The sequence below is a fragment of the Rutidosis leptorrhynchoides genome, chromosome 9, assembly GCF_046630445.1.
Source record: "Rutidosis leptorrhynchoides isolate AG116_Rl617_1_P2 chromosome 9, CSIRO_AGI_Rlap_v1, whole genome shotgun sequence".
Taxonomy (NCBI): Eukaryota; Viridiplantae; Streptophyta; class Magnoliopsida; order Asterales; family Asteraceae; genus Rutidosis; species Rutidosis leptorrhynchoides.
The window spans coordinates 334,763,238-334,786,543 of NC_092341.1; the positions used below are offsets into that span (position 1 = coordinate 334,763,238).

General features: G+C 32.1%; 2 protein-coding genes across 2 annotated transcripts; both read right to left on the reverse strand.

The window, feature by feature from the left end:
* Nucleotides 1-16,333: 16,333 nt before the first annotated feature.
* On the reverse strand, nucleotides 16,334-17,084 carry LOC139869416 (dehydration-responsive element-binding protein 1E-like). Its single transcript, XM_071857734.1, has one exon. It carries the CDS (start codon nucleotides 17,077-17,079, stop codon nucleotides 16,459-16,461), a length of 621 nt encoding a protein of 206 aa, XP_071713835.1. The 5' UTR covers nucleotides 17,080-17,084; the 3' UTR covers nucleotides 16,334-16,458.
* A 2,250-nt stretch (nucleotides 17,085-19,334) lies between these two features.
* Nucleotides 19,335-20,303, reverse strand: LOC139869089 (uncharacterized). The gene has a single exon (XM_071857416.1). It carries the CDS (start codon nucleotides 20,301-20,303, stop codon nucleotides 19,335-19,337), a length of 969 nt encoding a protein of 322 aa, XP_071713517.1.
* Nucleotides 20,304-23,306: the final 3,003 nt, after the last annotated feature.

Sequence of the window (23,306 nt, forward strand, 5' to 3'; positions counted from 1 at the left end):
TGTGGGTATTGTAAAAGTGAACTTTTTATGCTTGATTCTTGATTACATGTGTTTGTTATGCTTGATTGATGCTTGCTATAGCTCCTATATGTGTTACTTAATGTCCTTGAACCATTTGATCGAACAAAACATGTTTATATATCAAATTAGGGTGTAAAATGCCTTAAAATGACCCAAAAGAGCTATTCTGGTGTCCTTATACGAAGAGGACTTCTCTTCGTACGAGCAGTTTGTCAGTTTTTGGAAAAATTGAAATGGCCTTAACTTTCAAACCGTGACTCCATTTTTGATAAATAAAGTACTGTTGGAATCGTCTTGAAGTCTTTCCAATGGTAAGGTTTTAAAACAGTAAATTAAACTTTAAATTGGGGTCAAAATTATACGAAAGTGTGTATGCTTAGTTTTACACACATACGGGAGTTGCCGATAAAAGGGAAAATGGGTAAACTTGCCAATAATAGTTCATAGACTTATTTAAATGACTTAATAGCATAATATAATGGCATGATATCGATTATTCTTTGAATGTTGCTTGTATGCTTTCTTGCACCTCGTGCGAAGAGATTCTCTTCGTACGAAGTGAAGGTCTCTTCGTGCAAGGAGTCCAGGTCCTCGTGCGGACTAAAACTTGATTCTTGTTATTTGGCTAAGTGTTCCAATTAGTACGAAGGGAATTTAATTCGTACGAAGAGGGTACCTCTTCGTACGAAGACAGGGTACTCCGTACGAGTTGATTTTGTGAAACTAGGACGAGCTTGACCACTGACCTCGTTCAAAGACTTCATGCCTCGTACGAGGAGAGACTTCTTCGTAAGAGGCTGTGTCCTTCGCACGGACTGGTTGGTTGATTTGAATGTTTAACTTTTGTGTTTCGATTATGATGTAATTGATCCGAGGTTTCTAACTTGGTTGTATCATTCTTAGGTGAAAAGGAAAACGAGAAGGCTCAGTAACATTAGACCACTGAGTTCTTGCTGGTAATCGATGAGTGGGACTATCCTTATGGATATTGTATTTAGTAATAAATGTAGTTACTACCCACTGTTATGCTAGTAAAGATTATGATAATCTATGTATACATGTTGAATACTGTTGTAATTATAAGTAGTAGGTGATACTATTGTAATCAGGTTAGCCTGACTAGATTGAATCTATGGCATGTCTGATTAGGGTGTCATGTGTTTATTAGTGATCTTACCTACCGTGAAGTTGTAGGTGGTTTATGTGCACATGTGAGAACTGGCCGTGTATAGAAGGGACAGAAGAGGTCAACCGTGTATAGAAGGGTTGAGCTCATTGGTTATTGTAATGACAGTATATTGCAATTGATGTATGTAAATGGCAGGAGAGGTATAATGTGTGACAATAACGAGGGCTACACAGCTCTAGCTTGATCGGCTAGTAGTTGTAGACCTGGAAGGGTCAACGATCCTTTTGTATTTATAGTCGTTAGTGCTATGAGAGTGAATAGCCGTGTAGAGCTATTGATACCTATCGAATAGTTGTGTAGAGCTATTGATACCTTATTGTATAGCTATGTAAGGCTATGTTAGTATGGTGCATTTAGTGAATTGCTTGTTGATACTATTGCTGCTCTGTTAGTTGAATTACTGCCTAGCTCTATATGTTACAAATGTGTAATGCTATATTATATGATAGCTATATAACGCTATGTCCACGTGCCTGTGACCAGATGCATGATCCCTAAAAGCTAGGCTTGGTACTTGATAGTAATATTTATTGGGATATCTTATTCACATAGCGTTGTGCTAATCCCCCACATTTTCTCCTTTGCAGGTTATATTATTTTGCATGCTAAGGACGGGAGAAGATAGTCGCACTTTGGTTATGTTTGACACACTGAAGTGATGTTTAATATAACTATGTATAACTGTTTTGAAAACTAACACCTGTTGTATTATAATGTATATTAATGAGACGTTTTTAATATATAAATGTTATATGCTTTAAATACTTACGATGTGATTTAAAATATAAAAAAATACGGTGTTACAGTTCGTGTCAACTATGTAAAAATAAAAAGTTATGTGTCTCTCCTCCACCTTAAATTCAATCGCCTATACTCAAGGGACTCAAATTGTAACTTATTTTGTAGTGGGTATTTAAGACAAATTATACCTTATATCTAAATTGCATAGCACAAATGAATAGCAACCTCAAAATTTTCACAAACCTCCCTCACTCTTTTACTTACTTACATTTTCACTCCAAAAAATGAATAGTAACCTTATATCTAAATGGCATAGCACAAACGAATAGTAACCTCAAAATTTTCACAAATCCCCCTCACTCTTTTACTTACTTCCATTTTCACCCCAAAAAAATTAAATAAAACACATAGCACAAACGAATAGTAACATCAAAAGTTTCACAAACTACCCCACTCTTTTATATCTAAAAGGCATAGCACAAATCTCAAAATTTTCACAAACCACCCTCACTCTTTTACTTACTTACATTTTAACCCCAAAAAAAATAAATAAAACACATAGCACAAACGAATAGTAACCTCAAAAGTTTCACAAACTACCCCCACTCTTTTACTTACTTACATTTTAGCCCCAAAAAAATATATAATAGTTAACTTTATGATTTTTTACAAACTTATCCTAAACTTTTAACATTTTATACTTTAACTATTAAACTTCTCATTTATTATAAATCGACTACATACCTTATATCTAAAAGGCATAGCACAAATGAATAGTAACCTCAAAAGTTTCACAAACCACCCTCACTCTTTTACTTACTTACATTTTAACCCCAAAAAAATTACATAAAACACATAGCACAAACGAATAGTAACCTCAAAAGTTTCACAAACTACCCCCGCTCTTTTACTTACTTACATTTTAGCCCCAAAAAAATATATAATAGTTAACTTTATGCTTTTTTACAAACTTATCCCAAACTTTTAACATTTTATACTTTAACCATTAAACTTCTCATTCATTATAAATCGACTACATACTTTATATACTACCTAATAGACAAAAACGATTAATAGTCACAAGGGGTGCTTTCGTTCTTTCACTTTTTCCCCCCGTTTTCCACTTTTTTTTAAAAAAAAAAGCCCCAATAGTTTGTTCAAATATTAAAATCGACCCCCCAAACAGGGGGTAAAGTGTCAAATACTCATTTTCATAAAAAAATTTAAAAAAACTACACCCAAATATTCAACGGGCCATATCTTCTCACTCGCAACGAGTTAAATTTTTCTGACACCATCGTTAAACTCGAAACAATTTTAGGAGCACATTCACTAACTATACGCAAATCAGACGTTTTTTAAAAAACGCTAAATATTTGAGGTACTTTTCATACACGTCGATTTTGCGTTAAATTTTTAAAAGTCGACAATTCCATAGTGAAACGCGGAGATGTACATATATTGTTAATTTAAAATAACATTAATAACATTTAAATCTTTCACGGATTATACCTTTTAGTTCGACTCGAGTTGCGCTTCAACAATATCATCGTTAGCCACAAAATAATTTTACAAACTAAACGCAATATAATACATTGAAAACCGAACCCCGGCGCGAAGCGAGGGTTCGAACACTAGTTAAACCTAAAACTCTAAAAAAAAATTAAAAGCCGTATATTCCTCCTCCCTGCTTCTTTGTGTCGACTGGAATCCCACGACACCATCATCCTTTTCAATCTTCATCTACCAAAAATCGCCATCAAACCTTCACTAAATCACAAATTGATTTTAGATCCGTGCTCTAGATGATCTCATAATCACGTTTCTAGGGCCATATTTGCATTTGATTGTAAGAACTAAGAACCATACCCTTAATTTTGAATTCTGCTTTTTTATCATCATTATTATTATTACGATCATATCTAGTGCTCGAGTGGATGATTATATATGTGTGTATATGTTAAATTAATTAACGGTGTACCACTTTTATAAAATTCATATTTGATATTTGGTGATATTTTTATGCAAAAATATTTATTGAATTGTGATGAGTACATAATTGAATTCCATGTGTTGAGTATATAATTTTTCATATATAATTCATGATTTTTCGTTGAGTGGTTTGAGAGATGCAATAAAATAGAGTTTACTATTGTGCTGTTAAAAACTGATTTGACACTCAGGTGCGTGTACTGTTACTACAATTTTTCTTAGTCAAACCAGGTTTTTGAGAATTTTTCTGTAGGTTTTCAATTCAAAACCAAAGCTTTTCCGAATTGGCCGTAACTGAATTGGAGTTGCGGTGGTTTTTTCTGAAAATTGTCAAAGTTAATGGTGTAATGTTGTTTTTAAACCGAAGACTTTTGCGAGTAAATTGAGTTTTAAGAATATTTGTATATGATCAATATTAGAGTATTTTTGTGCTTACACTACATTTGAAAACTAAACTAATCCAGGTAGATTTGTGTCATTTGGAGTTGTACTTTTTAATTCCATTTTTTTTGTAAAAAGCGCGTTGTTAAACCGAGTTAAAATGTGGGATCTTGAAATTTTATTTTTGCGACGTCAATTGGTGACAACTTTGAGTCAACTAAATTTGAGAAGTCAAATTACTTGGTCTTTAAAGTCTTTGGTCAAAAGGTCAAAGTTTACTTAGTTTTTTAGTAGTGTCAAGTAGTGTCGTTTGGTTTAAGACATACAGTGACACTACTTAACACTGTAACTTGCTGAAATGTTTTTAATGATTTAACTTGTGAGTTTTAATTGTGGTGCGGTTTGTTGAATTTATGTAAACTTTGGTCAACACTTCTCGATTTAAAGTATTTTATTAGATGTTAAGCGAAGAGCATACTACATAGTTATTTTCACAACAACAATTAATTTTGGGATTTTGTCAAAAATATTTTTGTCAGACTTGAGCATAGGATTGTGATTGTGATATGACCGACTTAGTTTTGTTAGATGTATATCGACGAACTTGTATATCTAGGTTGAGTACTTCGGTCAACTGTGGTTCTGTTAGCTATCACGTTTTTGTGATTTACTTGTTGTGCACCCGAGGTGACTTGTAGTCCCTCTTTTCAAATTTTAATCTTATAGGATGAGAGTGCATGCATTTTTTGTTTTTACGCAATAGATACAAGTACTTACTTTATTCTACTCTGTGTTAGATACGCAACTCCCTTAGCCTGGTAACTGTTAACTCCTAGTTTTTGAAAACTGGTGGGCGCGAATCCTATATATAGATTTATAGAGTTTGAAAACTCCGGCTGGGTTAGTCGCGCCAACATTTAACGGATGTATAGTACTTCGAGCGTTACACATGTATCAATGTATTTTATCACACATGGCAACTTATTATTTACGTTAAGCTTGGTTACCGGGTGCTCAAAACTTTAGAACTTTATGATGATGTTTTTGATGAACTATTTGATAATGTTTTAAACATCAAATCTTGTGGTCTACTTAACTTATTGTTTGCAATACTTAAACTATAACTCACCGACATTCGTGTTTAAGTATGTTCATTTTTAGGTTCGTAATTGCTTCCGCTGTAGAAATCTAGGGTGTCTGCATCTAGAGTTTGTTTGGCATTTCATTAAACAATTGTTTGTATTCAGTTTTTAGATACATTTTATTTAGATGATGTATGACTTGTTTGACGTTTGTGTCAACATATTTTTTGAAAAAAGTATCTATTTTGGAAAACTTTCTTTTTTTTGAAACCTAATGTTTTTGGCAACTTTTCATTTTTGAAAATCTTTTTGAATAGTGAATGAAATATTAATTAAAACGTCTCATATAGAGGACGTCATCATGTTGTGGGACCATTGTTAATATGCCGCGTTCAATAACGATTTTGACGGGTCATTACAAGTCACCATGAACAACCCACTCACAAAATGCAAATATGAAACTTTGGTAATATCAAGTAAAATGAAACATTTTTTACCTATGAAGTGCAAACTCAATCATTTGTTAAATTCTAGTACGCACCTTTAAAGTGTTAATCATTTCATGAACTCGTGAAAAAACCACTTTCTTAAGTTTATAAAATCAAACTATGCACCACTCCCTGTTTCCGGGCCACAACATCTGTATTACAAAAAAGAGCAATTAAGAGTTTTGAACTAAAACTTTACTTATAGTACCAGAGGCGATAGAACTTCAATTTAATTAAGGGTTACTTCAATCTAATTGGTGCAACCTTTCAAATTTTCTTACAGCCACAAATACTCATTTAATGGCTGCTGACACATTAACCACCACTTATACACATGTCTACGCTCCGTCTTTCCGGTTCGACACGTTCACTCAATCTGCGAATCCTCCATCTCCAACAAACCAATCCAGGTCGGATTCTTCAAATACGGATCCTAAACTCGAACTTGAAGAATTGGAAGGCGATTCTGATGCCGATCCCGAGTTCCATTTTCAATCACATCAGTTTGTTTGTAAATACGAATCCTAAACCCTTTTTGTTGGGTTTTTTCAGGTTCATTTGTTTTTGATGTAACGGATATGACATACATTTTGTGAATGATATTTGAGTTTTAAATCTAATTACTTTACAGACTAAAATTAAGGTTTATGATTTTGAATTATGATGATGAATATGGATGATGAACATGAATGCTGCTGAGCACCAACCCTTCTCAAATATTTAAAAGACTGAACTATGATTGCACATGTTTGAAATCAAGGGGCTCTGATATGCCAAAAAAACTTGATGGACTCTTATTGCAAAATGGTATATATCAAGGGAACGAACGAAGCAAAAAAAACCTATGATAGAATATATTTAATTATTATTGTGAAATATAAATCATGTTTATCCTGGTCTATTTGATGATAGCCATACTACAACGTTGTATTTGAAGATGACGTGCATACCGACACTATACATACTTAGGATTCTTGCATTAACTCATGACACCTAATATAATACATTTTACCATAAATATAAATTAACAAGAAAACTAGCACTGCCAGCTTCGCTAACCCATAGAGTTTTGCTGGTGGCGGGATAGTTATCGTTTGTACAAAACGTTAAGATATCCCACACTTTGTTTAACAAAATAAAAAATTGAACAAAAAAAATCTAGTTAAAACCTATCAAATTCGCATAATTTAATTTTTCAAAATTTTAATTTAAAATAATTAATAAGAATTTGAAAGTGGTATAATAACTTTGAATGTTATTTATACACGTAACCCTTTTATCCTAAAACTACTAGTATAAAGACCCGTGAAATCACGGGTTTATTAAATTATTCAAGTTTAAACAAACTATTATCGAGAATACTTACCAAACCATTGAGAAACATAATCAAATCATTGAAGATTACAAAATGCTATAACAAATAATTACAACGAAAGTGAACCACAAATATTTTGCCCGTAACATATGTAATCGAAATAATCAAAGATTAAATATAAACATATTTAACAGTTGAAGAACACATTCGCTCTCCCACCACTCTCTTTTAATTTTCATCACATACTATTTTCATTGCCATAAAAGTCAAAATTACAACATTTTATTAAGACATGTATTTCGCATACATGTGAAACATATTTAATTCCGTAAAGAGAACCTATATTTGAATAACAATAAAAAAAGTAATTATAAATAGAATTGTAGTAGTAATAATAATAATAATAATAATAATAATAATAATAATAATAATAATAATAATAATAATAATAATAATAATAATAATAATAATAATAATAATAAACAATAATAATAAAGTTTGTTTCAGAATTAAATATTTATGATTTTTAAAAATTATTATTAGTATAAAAAAGGTTGTACAATATGCTTCAAAGTAGATGTGTTCAAGAGGTATTTTTTAAAATATTGTATATTTTGTTTTAAAGATTGTATATATGTTCATTGAATTATAAGATTGCACATAATGCTTTAAATTTGTACATATGGTCATGTGGGTGTTTATCATCAGATTGTACATGATGCTTCAAATATTGTACATATGGTGATGGAGTATTTTACCATTAGGTGGTACATAATACTTCAAAAATTGTAATGATAATGAGAGTGTTTTATCATAAATTTGTACATAATAATTTCTATATTGTACAATTAACATTACTTTTTTTAGTAAATAAATAATTAATTATTTAAATAATATCATCATGGATAGCTTGAAATTTTTATTTTTATTTTTGAATTTTTTTTAAACCTGTAAATTCTTCATTTATCACATATCATAATAGAGATTTATTGGAAAGTATAGATATACTCCCTCCGTCCCAAATCTATTGTTCCCAAATTAAAAATACACAGTTTAATAAAAAGTACCTGACGCATGTACCAGTCTGTTAACTTTTCAGTTTTACTCTTTACTTTTTACATATACTTTTATCTTAAATGTATAAAGCAGATGCATAACAGAACTTTACCACATTATTCTTTATCATTTATAGAAGTGGACAATTAATTTTAGATATCCTAAAAAGAAATACTGGACAATAAAATTGAGACGGAAGGAGTATAATTTATGCTATAAATATGTATTTATTTCTCCGTATTAGAGCAGTGGGAGTGGGCTCGGTCACCTGCCCCGTCGGGACCCTCGTCGCAAGTCGGGCCACTCCCCCATTCCGTCACTTGTGCTCGTCGCCTGTCTGTCAGTCGCTGTGGTGACGGAAGTTGGAACATATAAAAAAAAAAAAAAAATTGAACCGTTGGGAAGAGCCGTTGGGTTTTTTTTTTTTTACTTTATATACATACATACACAACACATACACAAACACAAACTCAAATCTCATTCACAAACAAATGAAAATGTCAAATAACCAATATTATCATTCACAATGGAGTCCACTCTCACCCTATTCACCCGGATCGGCTCAAGGTTCGGCTAGTGGTGGTGGTGAGACTAATTTCGGTTTTTCAAATTTTGCCAATTCACAACAATCATTTCCACAGATGTCTCCCGAGCAAATGCAAGCGTTTATGTTGTGGCAACAACAACAATCACAAGTTCCACAAACACAACAAACACAAGTTCAACAAACACAACAAACACCACAAGCATCAAAACGCAAGTTGAGAGCAAAGGGTAAAGGAAAAGAAGTTGCGGTCGATTCGTCTCAACCTAGAAGACGAACTGAGTACTTGTGGGAACCCGAAGATGAGCTACGTTTAGCTCAATCGTGGATTGCGGCTTCTGAAGATCCAACCAAGGCATTGATCAAAAGTCATCTTCGTTTTGGAACGTGGTTATAAATGAGTACCATTCTAGGGGTCCACCTTACAAAAGAACAAAGGATATGTTGACCTCCAAATGGACAAAAATGAATGAATGTTGCAGAAAGTATGGTGAAATCGTGAGTCGTCTCAAACGAGTTCCACGTAGTGGCGAGGGTGATGTCAATTTCAAGGAACATTGTGATGCACAATACAAGGTGGAGATGTTTAAGAAGTTTAACAATTACCTAGCTTGAGAATTCCTAAAAGACAAGCAAAAATGGAACAACCCGACTCCACTTAAAACAACCAAACGTGATTGTATTTGTGACGATCGCTCCAAATCCATATGGACGAACACGTCATTCATTGATTTCATTGCGAGGTATTTGACCTCTATGTGATACGTTTTGTAATATTGCATTCGTTTGAAAAGGTATTTCATAAATGAATATATAAATTCCAGGTTTTTTTACATCTGATGATTCCTACGTATAGACAATCACCATTTAAATGGTTTACAATAATACATCTGTTGACAATACAGTCAAAATAAGATACATGGTAATGGTTTGATGAATGCAAGTTTCTTGTATATAGCATGTATGACTCCAAGCACATAACTTGTATCACGTATGAGCAAACAGCGGAAGACTTCTAGAAACCTGAGAATAAACATGCTTCAAGTGTCAACACAAAGGTTGGTGAGTTCATAGTTTTAATATTACACATAATCCGTATATCAATGTGGATTACAAAAGTTCAGTTGTTTCATTCAAAACGTTTATCATTATGTTTTAAATAAAAGGTGGACCACAAGATTTCAGTTGTTTCATCCGAAACGTTTATCAATCGGTTCTACAAAATTGAGCACCCTGGTAACTAAACTTTAACGTTTATATAATTTGTACCCTCTGTATAATCATCTTAATAATACACGCAAACCAACGTGTACGCTTCTCAAATAGCATACGTCCGTTAAAAGGCTAGCGCTCTAGCTCGAACGGGGATGTCAAGCCCTATGGATCCATATACTACTACTCGCGCCCACCAGTTCTTATAACTGACAGTTACTAGTTACCAAAGCTAAGGGATTTTCGGTTCAAACTCAGTGTAGAATTTAGTATGTACTTGTATCCATTGTGTTTAAAATAAAGTGCATGTATTCTCAGCCCAAAAATATATATTACAAAAGCAATTAAAAAGGGAGCAAATGAAACTCACGCATATAAATATTGTATATCGGTTAATAAAGCAGTTGCATGTATTCTCAGTCCAAAAATATTTAAAGAATTTAAAAAGGGATACTATAAACTCACACAAATCAGTTTTAGTTTTTGTATTCATTTCATAAAACAGCGCATGTATTCTCAGCCCAAAAATATATTGAGTAAAAGGGATCATATGAAACTCACGCATATAAATATTGTATATCGGTTAATAAAGCATTTGCATGTATTCGCAATTAAAAATATATTTCAAAAGCATTTAATAAAGCAGTTGTAAAAATAGCGCATGTATTCTCAGTCCCAAAAATATAAAGAGTAAAAGGGAATCAAATGAACTCACTGTTTAATATTGATATACAATATTGCAGGAAAGCACGTAGACGCATCGGAGATGATAAAAACGAGGTTTGATTCAGAAAAAAAATACCCCCGAACATTACCCATAACCTCCTTGGCAATAACCCATAATTTCCTTAGCTCTAGCTTGCTCGAAAACTCATTTTGAAAATTACTTGGACAGCACTCCGTCGTAATATTTGATGTACATTATTATTTTTGTATCGCAAAAATAATAACACTAATAATAAAAAAAAATAATAAGATTAATAATAATCTTATTAATAATAATAATAATAATAATAATAATAATAATAATAATATAAATATTAAATAAAATAAATACGGAGTAATATGTATGTGTGTGTTTTTTTTCCTTTCTTTACTCGGCAGAAAATGTTGCAATTTATAGAACCTGGTCTGAAATCTGGAGTCATGCGACTCGCATGGAAATGGCCTTCTAGCCATGCGACTCGCATGAGGACCAGGGACAGCTCACATTGTTTTGGCTCTTAGCTTGTCGACATAATATAAAATAAATATAAATATATAAATAATTAATATAATTATTTATATATTATATTTTATTCTTGTGCATAGTAGACTTGTAATTTTTGTTCCGATAAGTCGTACGTCATCACTCGACTTATGTCCCGGTTCCGGTTTCTCGAACGCATTTTCGTACGCTTAGAAAACTTGCATTTTACATTTCGTGACACGTACCTTTGTCAAAATATAGCCTTAAATTATCCCTTAATTATATCACTCAAAGTGTATCTTAAACTTTCGAGTGTTTTGGTCATTTACTTCTATAAATCATCGTCTCGCTATTTGTTAAAACACATTTTTATAATAGTGTTTTACTGTAGCAAAGTTACTGTAGCAAAGTCACTGTAGCAAAGTCAATTTCACTGTAGCAAATAGTGATTTTCGAAAACACTGTAGCATTTTGAGTAATGTGGCAATTTGAAAACACTGTAACAAATTAGTGTTTAACTGGTTCATCTTAAACGCTTTAGTTAACTTAACTAAATATCAATTGAATCAATAAACGAATGTTACTATCGTTTATTATATATATGTATATATCTTTTTAATATACATAAATCAGTTTTTAAATACACATTGGAAGTTATTTATAAATAAATTTTAATAATAAATATTTCAACTTATCATATACATTCGAATAGATATTTAAACCAATAAGTTTAATGTACGGTATCAAACAATTAATACATTGTTACCTTTTCATGTTATAGTATATATGTATCTATTTACATATAATTGTTCGCGAATCGTCGAAAACAACCGAAGGGTATTTAAATATATAAAAGTAATTCAAAAATTTTGAGATTCAGTTTTACAGACTTTGCTTATCGTGTCGGAAATGTTAATCATACAAAGATTAAGTTTAAATTTAGTCGAAATTTCTGGGTCATCACAGTATTAGTTTGGATGATTGTGATCAAGATGAGGAACCGGAAGAGAATCCAAATGCGGAGCTATATAGGGAGGATGCAACACCACGACCTCCCGGAAAATCAAGAAAATCAAAATCAAAAATGACATCTTCGAGCTCCACCGCTTCCGCAAGATCCTCGTTTGATGAAAGTATAAGCGGCACTTTTGATTCAATGACTAGTTACTTTGATTTGAAAATACTACAAATGTCTACCGCGGGAATGGATGAGGAAGGTGCATTGATTCTTCAAGCGAAGAAAGTGGCAATTCGGGCCAAGCTTCGAAGTGGAAATTGAATCGTTTCGTATTTGTTCTTAATAAATAGGAATTGTAATGTTTTATTTATTTATTTAGGAATTGTATTTTTTTAGGAATTATAATGTTTTATTTTTATTTTAATGGAAGTTATTTCTATTTATATTAATTTTTATAATTATATTCATTTATGTTATATTTAAAATCATAAAAATAATAATAAAAATATAAACATGCCAAACTGACAGATGTTATCACTTTCCACTTTTTTTGACTCAGCAAGTCAGGCCTGACATAACAAGTGACTTCAGTCACCACTCCCTCTTAAGCAACAATATTCTAGAAAGTAGGGGGGTCGATGATTGTACGAATTTGTATAATATAACAATATAAAATACTAACATATGCAAAAAATTATTAATAATAATAAATCAAAGGTTGTGGGTTGGGTCCACCGCCCGTGAGAACCAACAAGGCAACAAGAAATGGTTGAAATTTACGTGAATTATTACAGATAAGATCAATTGTAATTTTCTATACCTAAAGAAGAAAGTACGTGGCTAGTTTAGTAACTGTCACTAGCTAAAAGTGTCTGATAGTAAAGCGTGTCAAGTTTAATTTTTTAATGACTCCAACATCCACCGTCCAGACGTCTACCACCTTTCGTCTGGACTTTCTAGCCATTAATTATTAATTATTATTACGAATTACTCCGTAATATTATTATATGGCTATTATATTATATTCAGTTCAGTGTAATTGATAAATTAAAAAGGGAGTTATATTTCCAAACATCCCTTTTGATAGATCCACAAAACTTTAGTGTATTTCTGAAAATACCCTCATATAATGTTCTATATTTAAATTCAATATATATATTTATTAATTAATTATAAATTAACTTTTCTACTATCATTTAAGCTGATCTGTGCTAACTCCCCATTTGTTTTTTTTTTTGCAAATCGTAACCAACTCCCCGTATAAGATCTGTAGCAAGTAGCAACTCTCCATTTACATATAGGGATTAATGTTTGTTACCAGTAATTTTTTTTTTACCAACGAATTTACTGTGTATTTGATATAAAAAAAACTTAATAACCCTGAAAGCACACACAAATTCCGGTAACGAATACCAGCAGCGGTCACAAACAACGAGAATTCCGGTAACGGATACCTACTGAAACATGCCGAAAAAGGTTGAAGATGGCCGGAAAACTAAAATTCCGGCAGAGCCTAGGAGGCGCGTAAGGGCTCAGAATCCGGGAAGATGTGTCGGGCTTGGTTCTTAAAAAAAATTCGTTTTGATAGAAGATGGCTGTGACACCTAACTCCTAGAGATTAGAATGTAAAATACAAAGACAAATTTTGTTGAAGATGTGGGTTTGAGTAAGCAGTTGCAGGGAGAGGGGAGAGAGTGTGGTGAGTTTTCTGGAGTATAACATACAAATACAGAACTACGAAGTAAAATATTACGCGATATTTGACAAGGGCATTTCCGGAAGTACAACGAAAAAAAAAGTGGATATATAAATTTGAGTGTTGAAAATATCAGTTGCCTAAAAAAAAATGTAATATCCAACAAGATGTCACAACAGGCCAATAGTGACTGAAATTAATTAAAGTGTTCTTTCTTTATTCATTACTCCGTAATTATCAAATTATGGGTCCTACAACCAGGACGTTCTTATTTGGCAGGATCTATCATTACTTTCTGGCCATAAAAATATAAATCGAAATAGTTCCTTTTTAAGAATATATAACTGTACAAGTGTGTACTAATTTGATACTTAACTTATCAATATCATATAAAATCAATTCCATAAATAAATAAGATATATTACTTTAATATTTTTTATGTGTGCATGTAAGATGAAAAATTAAATAAAAAGTAAAAGTTAAAACTATAAAATAAACTAAATTACAGAATATATAATAAAAATAATATTTCATTAATCTGCGTGCATTTTTTATGTGTAACAATAAAATTAAATTGGAACTGCGAGACTGCGAGAGTATTATCTTAGCATAATAAACATCTCCTATAGTTTAGGCTCATATTTGGTTGGTTTATTTTAGATCTTATTGTCTTCAATGTTTTGTTAGTTTATCATTTAAACATATTATGTATTACGAGTAATTTTTTTTATAATTTGTTATTATGAGAGTTCTATGTGAAAAGAGTCGTGAATTAGTTTTTTTTAAGGCAAAATTAAAACAATTACTCCGTATATTAATAGAATAGTAATTCAACAATTACATATCAAGCATGGAGATGATTGCTTGAGCCTTAAACGGTCATTTTAGAGGCAAAAAACATCCAGAACCAAAACATCGAAAAAACTAAACACACACGAGATACAACAGATCAATATCAACTATATATTGTAGTTCATGCGGTAGTGGTATGTCTCTCTTAGCGAGAGATTAGGAGTTCGACATCCATGGGGTGAAACATTGCACACAAGGTTGTGCTTTTACCCTCAAATTCCATCCAAGGGTGCCTTCCGCACATCGCGTTGCGGAGGCAGTGAGGGGGAGAGTTTAACCGCCCATGACCTTGGATTGGACCAGGTTTCCTCCTTGGCAGCAATTGAGGGCGGGTTATGCAACTGCGAGAGATGAACCCGTGGGTGGTTAAGTCTCCTCGGTGATGCCGTACTGCTATTAAAAAAACTACAGATAACGATTGACAATCCATTAATAGCTTTTTATTTTAATTTCATTGACCGCCATCTGGATAGTCCAACTATTGACCGCCGTCATTGTTAGCTATCTACAGGGATTACGTTTATTTTTGAGCCCGTTTCTTTCTTCATTAGTTTGCTTTTTAGTTCGTTGTATATGTAATTGTGGAGGTTTAGGCATAACTCATTCATCAAGAATAAGACCCTTCTCAAGTTGATACCGTATTATCATGAGATAGATCTTGATTGATTTTGGCCATGTTTAGTTGTGAAATGGTGCCAGAATTAAATCAAAATTATACCCTTTTCCATTCATCAATGATCAATTCATGCTTGGATGTTGGAAAATTGGTCATCATGCATTTTAGCTATAGCCAAAATTAGATGTTGGATCAACGTGAATTTTAGCTATAGCTTTTTATATAAGTATACCTTTGACCGTGTTAGAGAAAAAATAATCTCGATTTATCAAAATAATAATCATGATTTACTCAAGCTTGAAATGAACGACGAAGGGGAGTGGAAGGGTCAATAAATAGAAAAGGAGAGCAAAAAAATGATGAATTTACTCTCTCACGTGCCTGACATGTGATTGACTTTAACGAAAATTATTAATGGACGTTTGATAAAATAATACTCCCAAAAGGTGGAAGAACTTAGAACATTGACTTTGAAATACTGCAAAGAAAGACAAACCTCACAATAAGTCGTATACTATAAATATGTATTTGATTAATAAGGTTATTGATCTAGTGATATATGGTGCACTTTTTATTTGTGAGGTTGTGTGCTTTTTATTTGTGAGGTTGTGTGCTTAAGTTGTTTATGAACAAATGTGTATATATTCATGATAAGCGGTGGGTATTTGACTCTCTAAGAATGTATATTTAGTTAGTAAAGTTGATTGATTGATTTCCATTGAATAAAGTCAAATTAGTTAAGTATAAATTCTTTATTGTTGCATCAACTATCAAAGTACGTTTAACCACATATTTAACTTGTAATTACAGGTTTTTTCACACATCTCCAATATGTTATCAAGCTAACATAACAATTCGAATAATATATTGGATACGATCGAACTTATTATATTTTGTAGCCATTGTATTAATGCACTTGCAAGTTCCAAATGTATTACACGAAGATCAAATATTAAGCACTTAATTGGCTGGTCTAGTAAAACCAAAAAAAGAAAACCAAATACGAGAAACAAATCAATCATCAATACATTTATACATTTAAAATATTCTCAATCTCAATCTTAATATCTTAAAAAAATAATGATAAAAGAATAAATATAACTACTAACAGAAAGAAACAAACAACCTAGAGGCTCCATAAAGACATGTCACCACAAAATTCTACATCATCCATAAAGTTGCCATACCCCACAGTCTGAGGTGGCGGTACCATGAGTGCTTCCGCCATACTGTCAATAAAACCAGGTAATTCCTCCTCATCCACGTAAGCCGAATTTTCCGGCAGTTCATTTATTTCCTCATTATTATTATTATTTTCATTATTTTCAATCACAGTTACCACCTCTTCCGACGTGTCACGGAACATCTCAGCCGCTTCCATCGCACTTTTTTGTATATCAGTCACATTGTTAGATTCCGGTACCGGCAACCGCCAAACAGAGTCAGCAAAATTCAAACAAGAGGAAGGACCTCTTAAGGCTAAAACTGCCACGTCATGTGCCCTAGCTGCCATCTCAGCAGTTGGATGTGTCCCTAACCACACTCTTGATTGTGTGGTCGGATGTCTTACTTCACATACCCACTTACCTTTGTCCCTACTTCTTACTCCCCGATAAACCGGGTGTCGTGTTTCCTTAAACTTCTTCCTTCCGGCCCGTTTTTTCGGGTTTTCGGATGCTAGTTTCACTTCAGGTTCTGAATAACTTGAACTTGAATAGCTGTCTGCATTAACAGCATCTATGTCCATTTGTAATTGTATCCTAGCGAGACGTTTTACACCTCTGTTCTAACCAAATTGCTCGACGAAAAGATTCTGCCAAACGCGAATATGTCATTTGAGACAGCAAGGTTGCATCTACTTCCACAAAAAATAGGAATCTTGATTTGGCGGGTCATGCAAGAAAGAATTCCGGTTAGAGTTGAGCTAGACAAACGTGGGGTTGATATGGACTCGGTTAGATGTCCGGTATGCGACGATGATATCGAGACGGCTGAACACACTTTCTTGCATTGTGAGTTCGCAAAGGATATTTGGAGTCGAATCTTTAGATGGTGGGGATCTAATCGGCATATGTACTCGTGTCTGGGGGATATGTTCAAGGGTGATATTGGTGGTTCCAAATCCAAGTTGTGGCAATCTATCGAATGGGTTTGCGGGTATCATATATGGAGAAATCGAAATCTTACCTTATTCCAACGAAAAAGAGGGAATGGTCCGATGGCTTTAAACGAGGTTCAAATAAAATCGTTCGAGTGGATTTCCAAAAGAGTGAGAAAGTGTTCCTTCGAATGGAGTCAATGGCTTATTAACCCGAGTTCTTACGATGATCAAGTTTAATTTATATTGTACTGTTCAAAGTCTTGTGCATCCTGTCATATTTTTTAGTGTGATATGACTTGTAGGTATAGAGGTTGCTATCCTCTGCTTTTCTACTTGTTTCGAATTGTTCCTGATAAGCATGATCTCTAATGCTTATCCCACTGTAATTTTTTATATAATGAAATTCGTTGCTTTTCAAAAAAAAAAAAAAAAATTGTAGAAGTTAACTTCAAGTGTAGCTAGTGAAGTGAAGTGAAGTGTGAAAGTGCTTGAGATATTATTGTTGTTGATAAGTGAATGGTGTTGTGTATATATAGCTATTTGTGTGGGGTCACAAAAGCCAGTTGTTTAATTAGGCGTGTGTGAAGGTTAATTACTAAAGGGCGAGAATAGTTACTTGGGTCCCATTGGTTTCTTTTTATTGTGACGCGTGGCGCTATCCATTCATCAGTTTTTACTGATTTTAGCTTTCAGTCGTAAGTGTCATCAAATTTGTAAGTGTAAAACACAATTGTTTATTAAGAATTTTGTCTTGAAAAAACAGTAATTAAGGAACAAGTTCTATCCTTGTCAAAAATATTGTGTAACTGGTGGAGAGGTAAGTTTAAAGTAATTAGCGCGTGCTTCTGAAAAAACATTAATAGTGCTAATTGGCGACTGTATATGAAGGAATACATCAAGCGTCACCATCTTAATATATGATTCGAACCTTTTATAAATTAAAAAATTGTCAACATTTTATAAAAGGAAATGTGATTATTAAAAAAGGGTGGTGATTCTCACACACCACCTTTTGATCCATGTACACTTTTGTCTCTTAAAATTACAGTTATATCCTTAGAGAGTTGAACTTATATTATTATTAAACGTATAATTAAGGGTAAAATAGGTAATTCGGTGTATATGGACCAAAAACTAGTGTGTGAGAATCATCTCCCATTAAAAAAGAATGTTAATGCTACATAATTAATATAAGTTAGTTTGATGATATAATTATAGAAAACCATAGTCTTAAGAGCCAGTTAGCAATGTCCAATTAATTACGGAAACAACCTATATAGCTAATACAAATTAAACAAGCTAGTTGGATTAGAAATTAAGTCAAGCTAACTAATAATTACTATAAATAACAAGCTATATATCTATCTCACAGATAGCTAGAAAAGGGTGTTACAAATATAATGTTTCTTCAAAAGTTGAGTATCAGTTATTTAGTACTCATTAATTTAGACATTCTGACGACTGTTGATTGCCATACAACTCGATCAATATCCCAATTGTAATTGTGCTCAAAAAACTGAAAATCATTTAATGTTAAAATATATGCACGGAAGAAATGATCATTGATGTGTGGAAAAATTCTACAATTAGTGAAACTGATTGCAAACGCAATTAATACCCGATCGAGCAGCATAGCTTAAACACGTTTTTACAACAATATTGAGGATAAGCCATCTGTCGAACAACAATATGGAATGCTTCTAATTAAAGATGTGAATTTGAATGTGTTCAGCATCTCACGCCTCTCAAATATAGGAGTGTAAATCTCATGATTTTCATTGATAACAACAAATGTATATATACAACGATTGGTTCCTTTTTTTTTCCGAACGGCTATAATATTATTAAAAAAAACTAGCAAAAAGCTAGAAAAAATACAAGAGAAACAAAATTTACAAGAATTACAGGGAAAGAAGAGGAGATTGCAACCATTGGTTCCAATTACAATTTTTCTTCCGAACTCTAGCAAAGATCCAATTGAAACTTGTCGTTACAATACTATCAATTACATGACATTTCCGAAAGCTCTTGTCGTCAAAGATAACACTGTTTCGCAATCTCCAAATGTTCCAAAGCGTTGCGTAAATAATAATGGAGGTAATGAGCCGTCGATTTTGGGGAATTGGAACACCATCAATCCAAGCCCACAAGTTAGCTAAAGAGGACCATGATGGGAGAGAGATATTCGACCACTGGGAAATTTTCGACCATATTTGTTGACTTGTTGCACAATGAAGAAAGAGATGGTTCTCGTCTTCAAAAGATTCGTCACAAAGGCAGCAGCCCGCTTCTTCAAGAACGATTCCACGTGCAGATAAATTGACCTTTGTCGCCAGTCTAGACAATTTCAGTCGCCATACGAAAATATTTATTTTGATGGGCACTTGTTTACACCACTTTGTAGCAATAGAAAATCTGGCCAAATCATGATTATCGATGAGTTTACGAACTTTGGAAACCGAGAAAGTACCTCCTTCCCATGTCCAGTAGTCTGATTCAGAAGTAATAGAAATAGAGCTGAAAAGATGATTCAAAGCTTGCAAGTTCTCTACTTCAATTCCGTAACGAGGATCTCTACGCCAAAAGAATAACCATCCATTGTTGTTGTAACGTGAGGCCACTGAGCTGCTGTTGTTTGTGTCTAGAGCAAGTAATCTAGGATAACACGACGCTAACGAGGAGTCATTTATCCATGGGTCATACCAGAATTTCGCATTGGTTCCATTGCCAATTTTTAACAGAAGAAAAGTAGTATCCAAAGAATATTCTGTATGCAACATGTTGATCGATTTGCATATAGAAGCCCATGTCCCTGATGCATTTAAGAAACACGGTAAATCAGTACCTTGACCTTCACCATGTATAGACATGATTAGTAGTGCCCAACTTGAGTTTTTATTCGTTACGAACCTCCAACGCCATTTGTATAAAAGTGCCAAGTTAAGCGAGTTAAGACTTGGAACTCCCAACCCTCCATTGTCTAAAGGGTTTAGAATCAAACGCCAATTAACCCAATGGATCTTGCGCGTATTTTCTTTTTCTCCCCAAAAGAAGCATGATCTCATCGATTCGAGCTTGTTGATAACTTTCTTTGGAGCTCTAAACAACGACATATAATAAGTGCCAACCGAACCAAGCACTGATTTTATAAGAGTAAGTCTTCCACCCGTTGAAATGAGATTAGATTTCCAAGATGCTAGGCGTTTTTTTGCCTTATCTATAATAGGATCCCAACTCACTGCTTTTGATAGTGCTCCAAATGAACATATATTTAGTAGCAATATCGTTCCAATATGTAAAGTTTTTAAATGTAATTTCCTTATTTTTAGTTGTAATAGTTAAATAAATAAGTGCGAAGACGAAAGACGCAAATCGCTCGAAAATGAAGATTTAAAGACAAAAACAAAGATTTGAAAGACCAAAACGTCCAAAAAGCTCAAATGTACAAGATACAATTAAAAAGGTTCAAATTATTGATGAGGAACGTCTAAAAATGACAAGAGTACAAGTTACAAAACGCAAAGTACAAGATATTAAATTGTACGAAAGGACGTTCGAAAATCCGGAACCGGGACATGAACCAACTTTCAGCGCTCGACGCAACGGTGTAAAAATTACGAGTCAACTATGCACAAGAATAAAATATAATATTTAAATAATTCATAATAAGAATAATATTAAATAATAAAAAGTTGTTAATTGAGCATAGTTCAGGGGTCGTAAATGAAAAATCAATTTCTAATTTCGCTATAAAAGGATGATTGACGATCGTAGCTAAGGGAGATAATTTTTTCGATCTTTTTTTTCTTTCTATTTTTTTTCTTATTTTTCTATATCAAATATCAATATCTATATTTATAATTCTCTATCATAATGTTAATGTAATCAGATATAACAATAATCTTAATTTTAATTTTAAATTATGATAATAATAAGATTTATGATAGAGATCGTTTGAGTGTGTAAGTCGAAATTCTGTCCGTGTAACGCTACGCTATTTTTAATCATTGTAAGTTATGTTCAACCTTTTTACATTAATGTCTCGTAGCTAAGTCGTTATTATGCTTATTTAAAATGAAGTAATCATGATGTTGGGCTAATTACTAAAATTGGGTAATTGGGCTTTGTACCATAATTGGGGTTTGAACAAAAGAACGACACTTGTGGAAATTGAACTATGGGCTATTAATAGATGGGGGGTATTGTCTAATTGAGTGACAACTCATTGGAGTCTGTCGAACCTATCTTCAAATTAATTAACCTAATAATTAATAATGATTATGGTTGTCCTATTTAGTGATGTTCATATGGAATCTGTTATAATCATTTAATTAATCAATTGGGTTGGGTAATTGATTATTCATTCTGATCAAGTGGATGAATTAATATTCATAAACTAATTAAAACAGGGGTGAATTACATACAGTGATAACTGGTGTAATTGTTGACAGAAGTGATAACTGCGTCACAGTTTAAATCCTTAATCAGTTGGAATATTTGACTTCGGGTATAAGGGTAATTTGACGAGGATACTCGCACTTTATATTTATGACCGATGGACTATTATGGACAAAAACCAGATAAACGTATCAAATAAACCAGGACAAAGGACAATTAACCCATGGTAATAAATTAAAATCAACACGTCAAACATCATGATTACGGAAGTTTAAATAAGCATAATTCTTTTATTATATTTCTCATCGTATCTTTATTTACTGTCATTTTATTACTCGCAATTTTATTTTCTGTCATTTTATTTATCGCAATTTATTTTACGCACTTTAATTTTTGTCATTTATTTTTACGCTTAAAATCGACAAACCGGTCATTAAACGGTAAAACCCCCATTTTATAATAATACTACTACTTATTTATATATATATTTTTACAAATAAACTTAATAATATAGCGTTAACTTCACCAGCTCCCTGTGGAACGAACCGGACTTACTAAAAACTACACTACTCTACGATTAGGTACACTGCCTATAGTGTTGTAGCAAGGTTTAGGTATATCCCATCCGTAAATTAATAAAACTTGTGTCATATTTTGTAGTATTTTGTATTAAAAATAATACTATTTCGTACCCTCCCGCTGCACTCATCAAGTTTTTGGCGCCGCTGCCGGGGAGCGCTAAAACGCTATATTTTTAATTATAATAATATTGAAATAAAATATAATAATATAATAATATTGAAATAGAATATAATAATATAATAATATTGAATTAGAATATAATAATAAAAAAATTTTAAGAATCAAAAGTTTACGTAAATTTTAAAAACAAAAGTCGTATTTATTAAATACTTCAGGGGTATATTATGTAACTTATAATTAATAATTGCTATCATGTCGCTTTCATGTGAATAGTAAATTAATTAATTAATTTTCATTTACTATTCATGAATAGTAAATGAATTAAAAAAAAAAAAAAAAAAAAAAAAAAGAAAAAAGTTTTAAAAAAAATTATAATTATAAAAAAAAAATTATTAATTTGTAAAAAAAAATCGTTTTTTAAAAAAAAAAAAGAAAAAAAAAGAAAAAAATCGTTTTTTAAAAAAAAAAAAAAAAAAAAAATTTGTAAAAAAAAAAAAAAATCGTTTTTTTTTAAAAGAAAAAAAAAATCGTTTTAAAAAAAAAAAATTTTAAAAAAAAAAATCGTTTTTTTTTAAAAATTTAAAAAAAAAAAAAAAAACGAAAAAAAAAAAAAAAAAAAAAAAAAAAAAAAAAAAAGTAAAAAAAAAAAAAACGTAAAAAAAAAAAAAAAAAAAAAAAAACGTAAAAAAAAAAAAAACGTAAAAAAAAAAAAAAAAAAAAATTATTAAAAAAATATATATATATTTTTAAAATTTTGTCTATAAAAAAAAAAA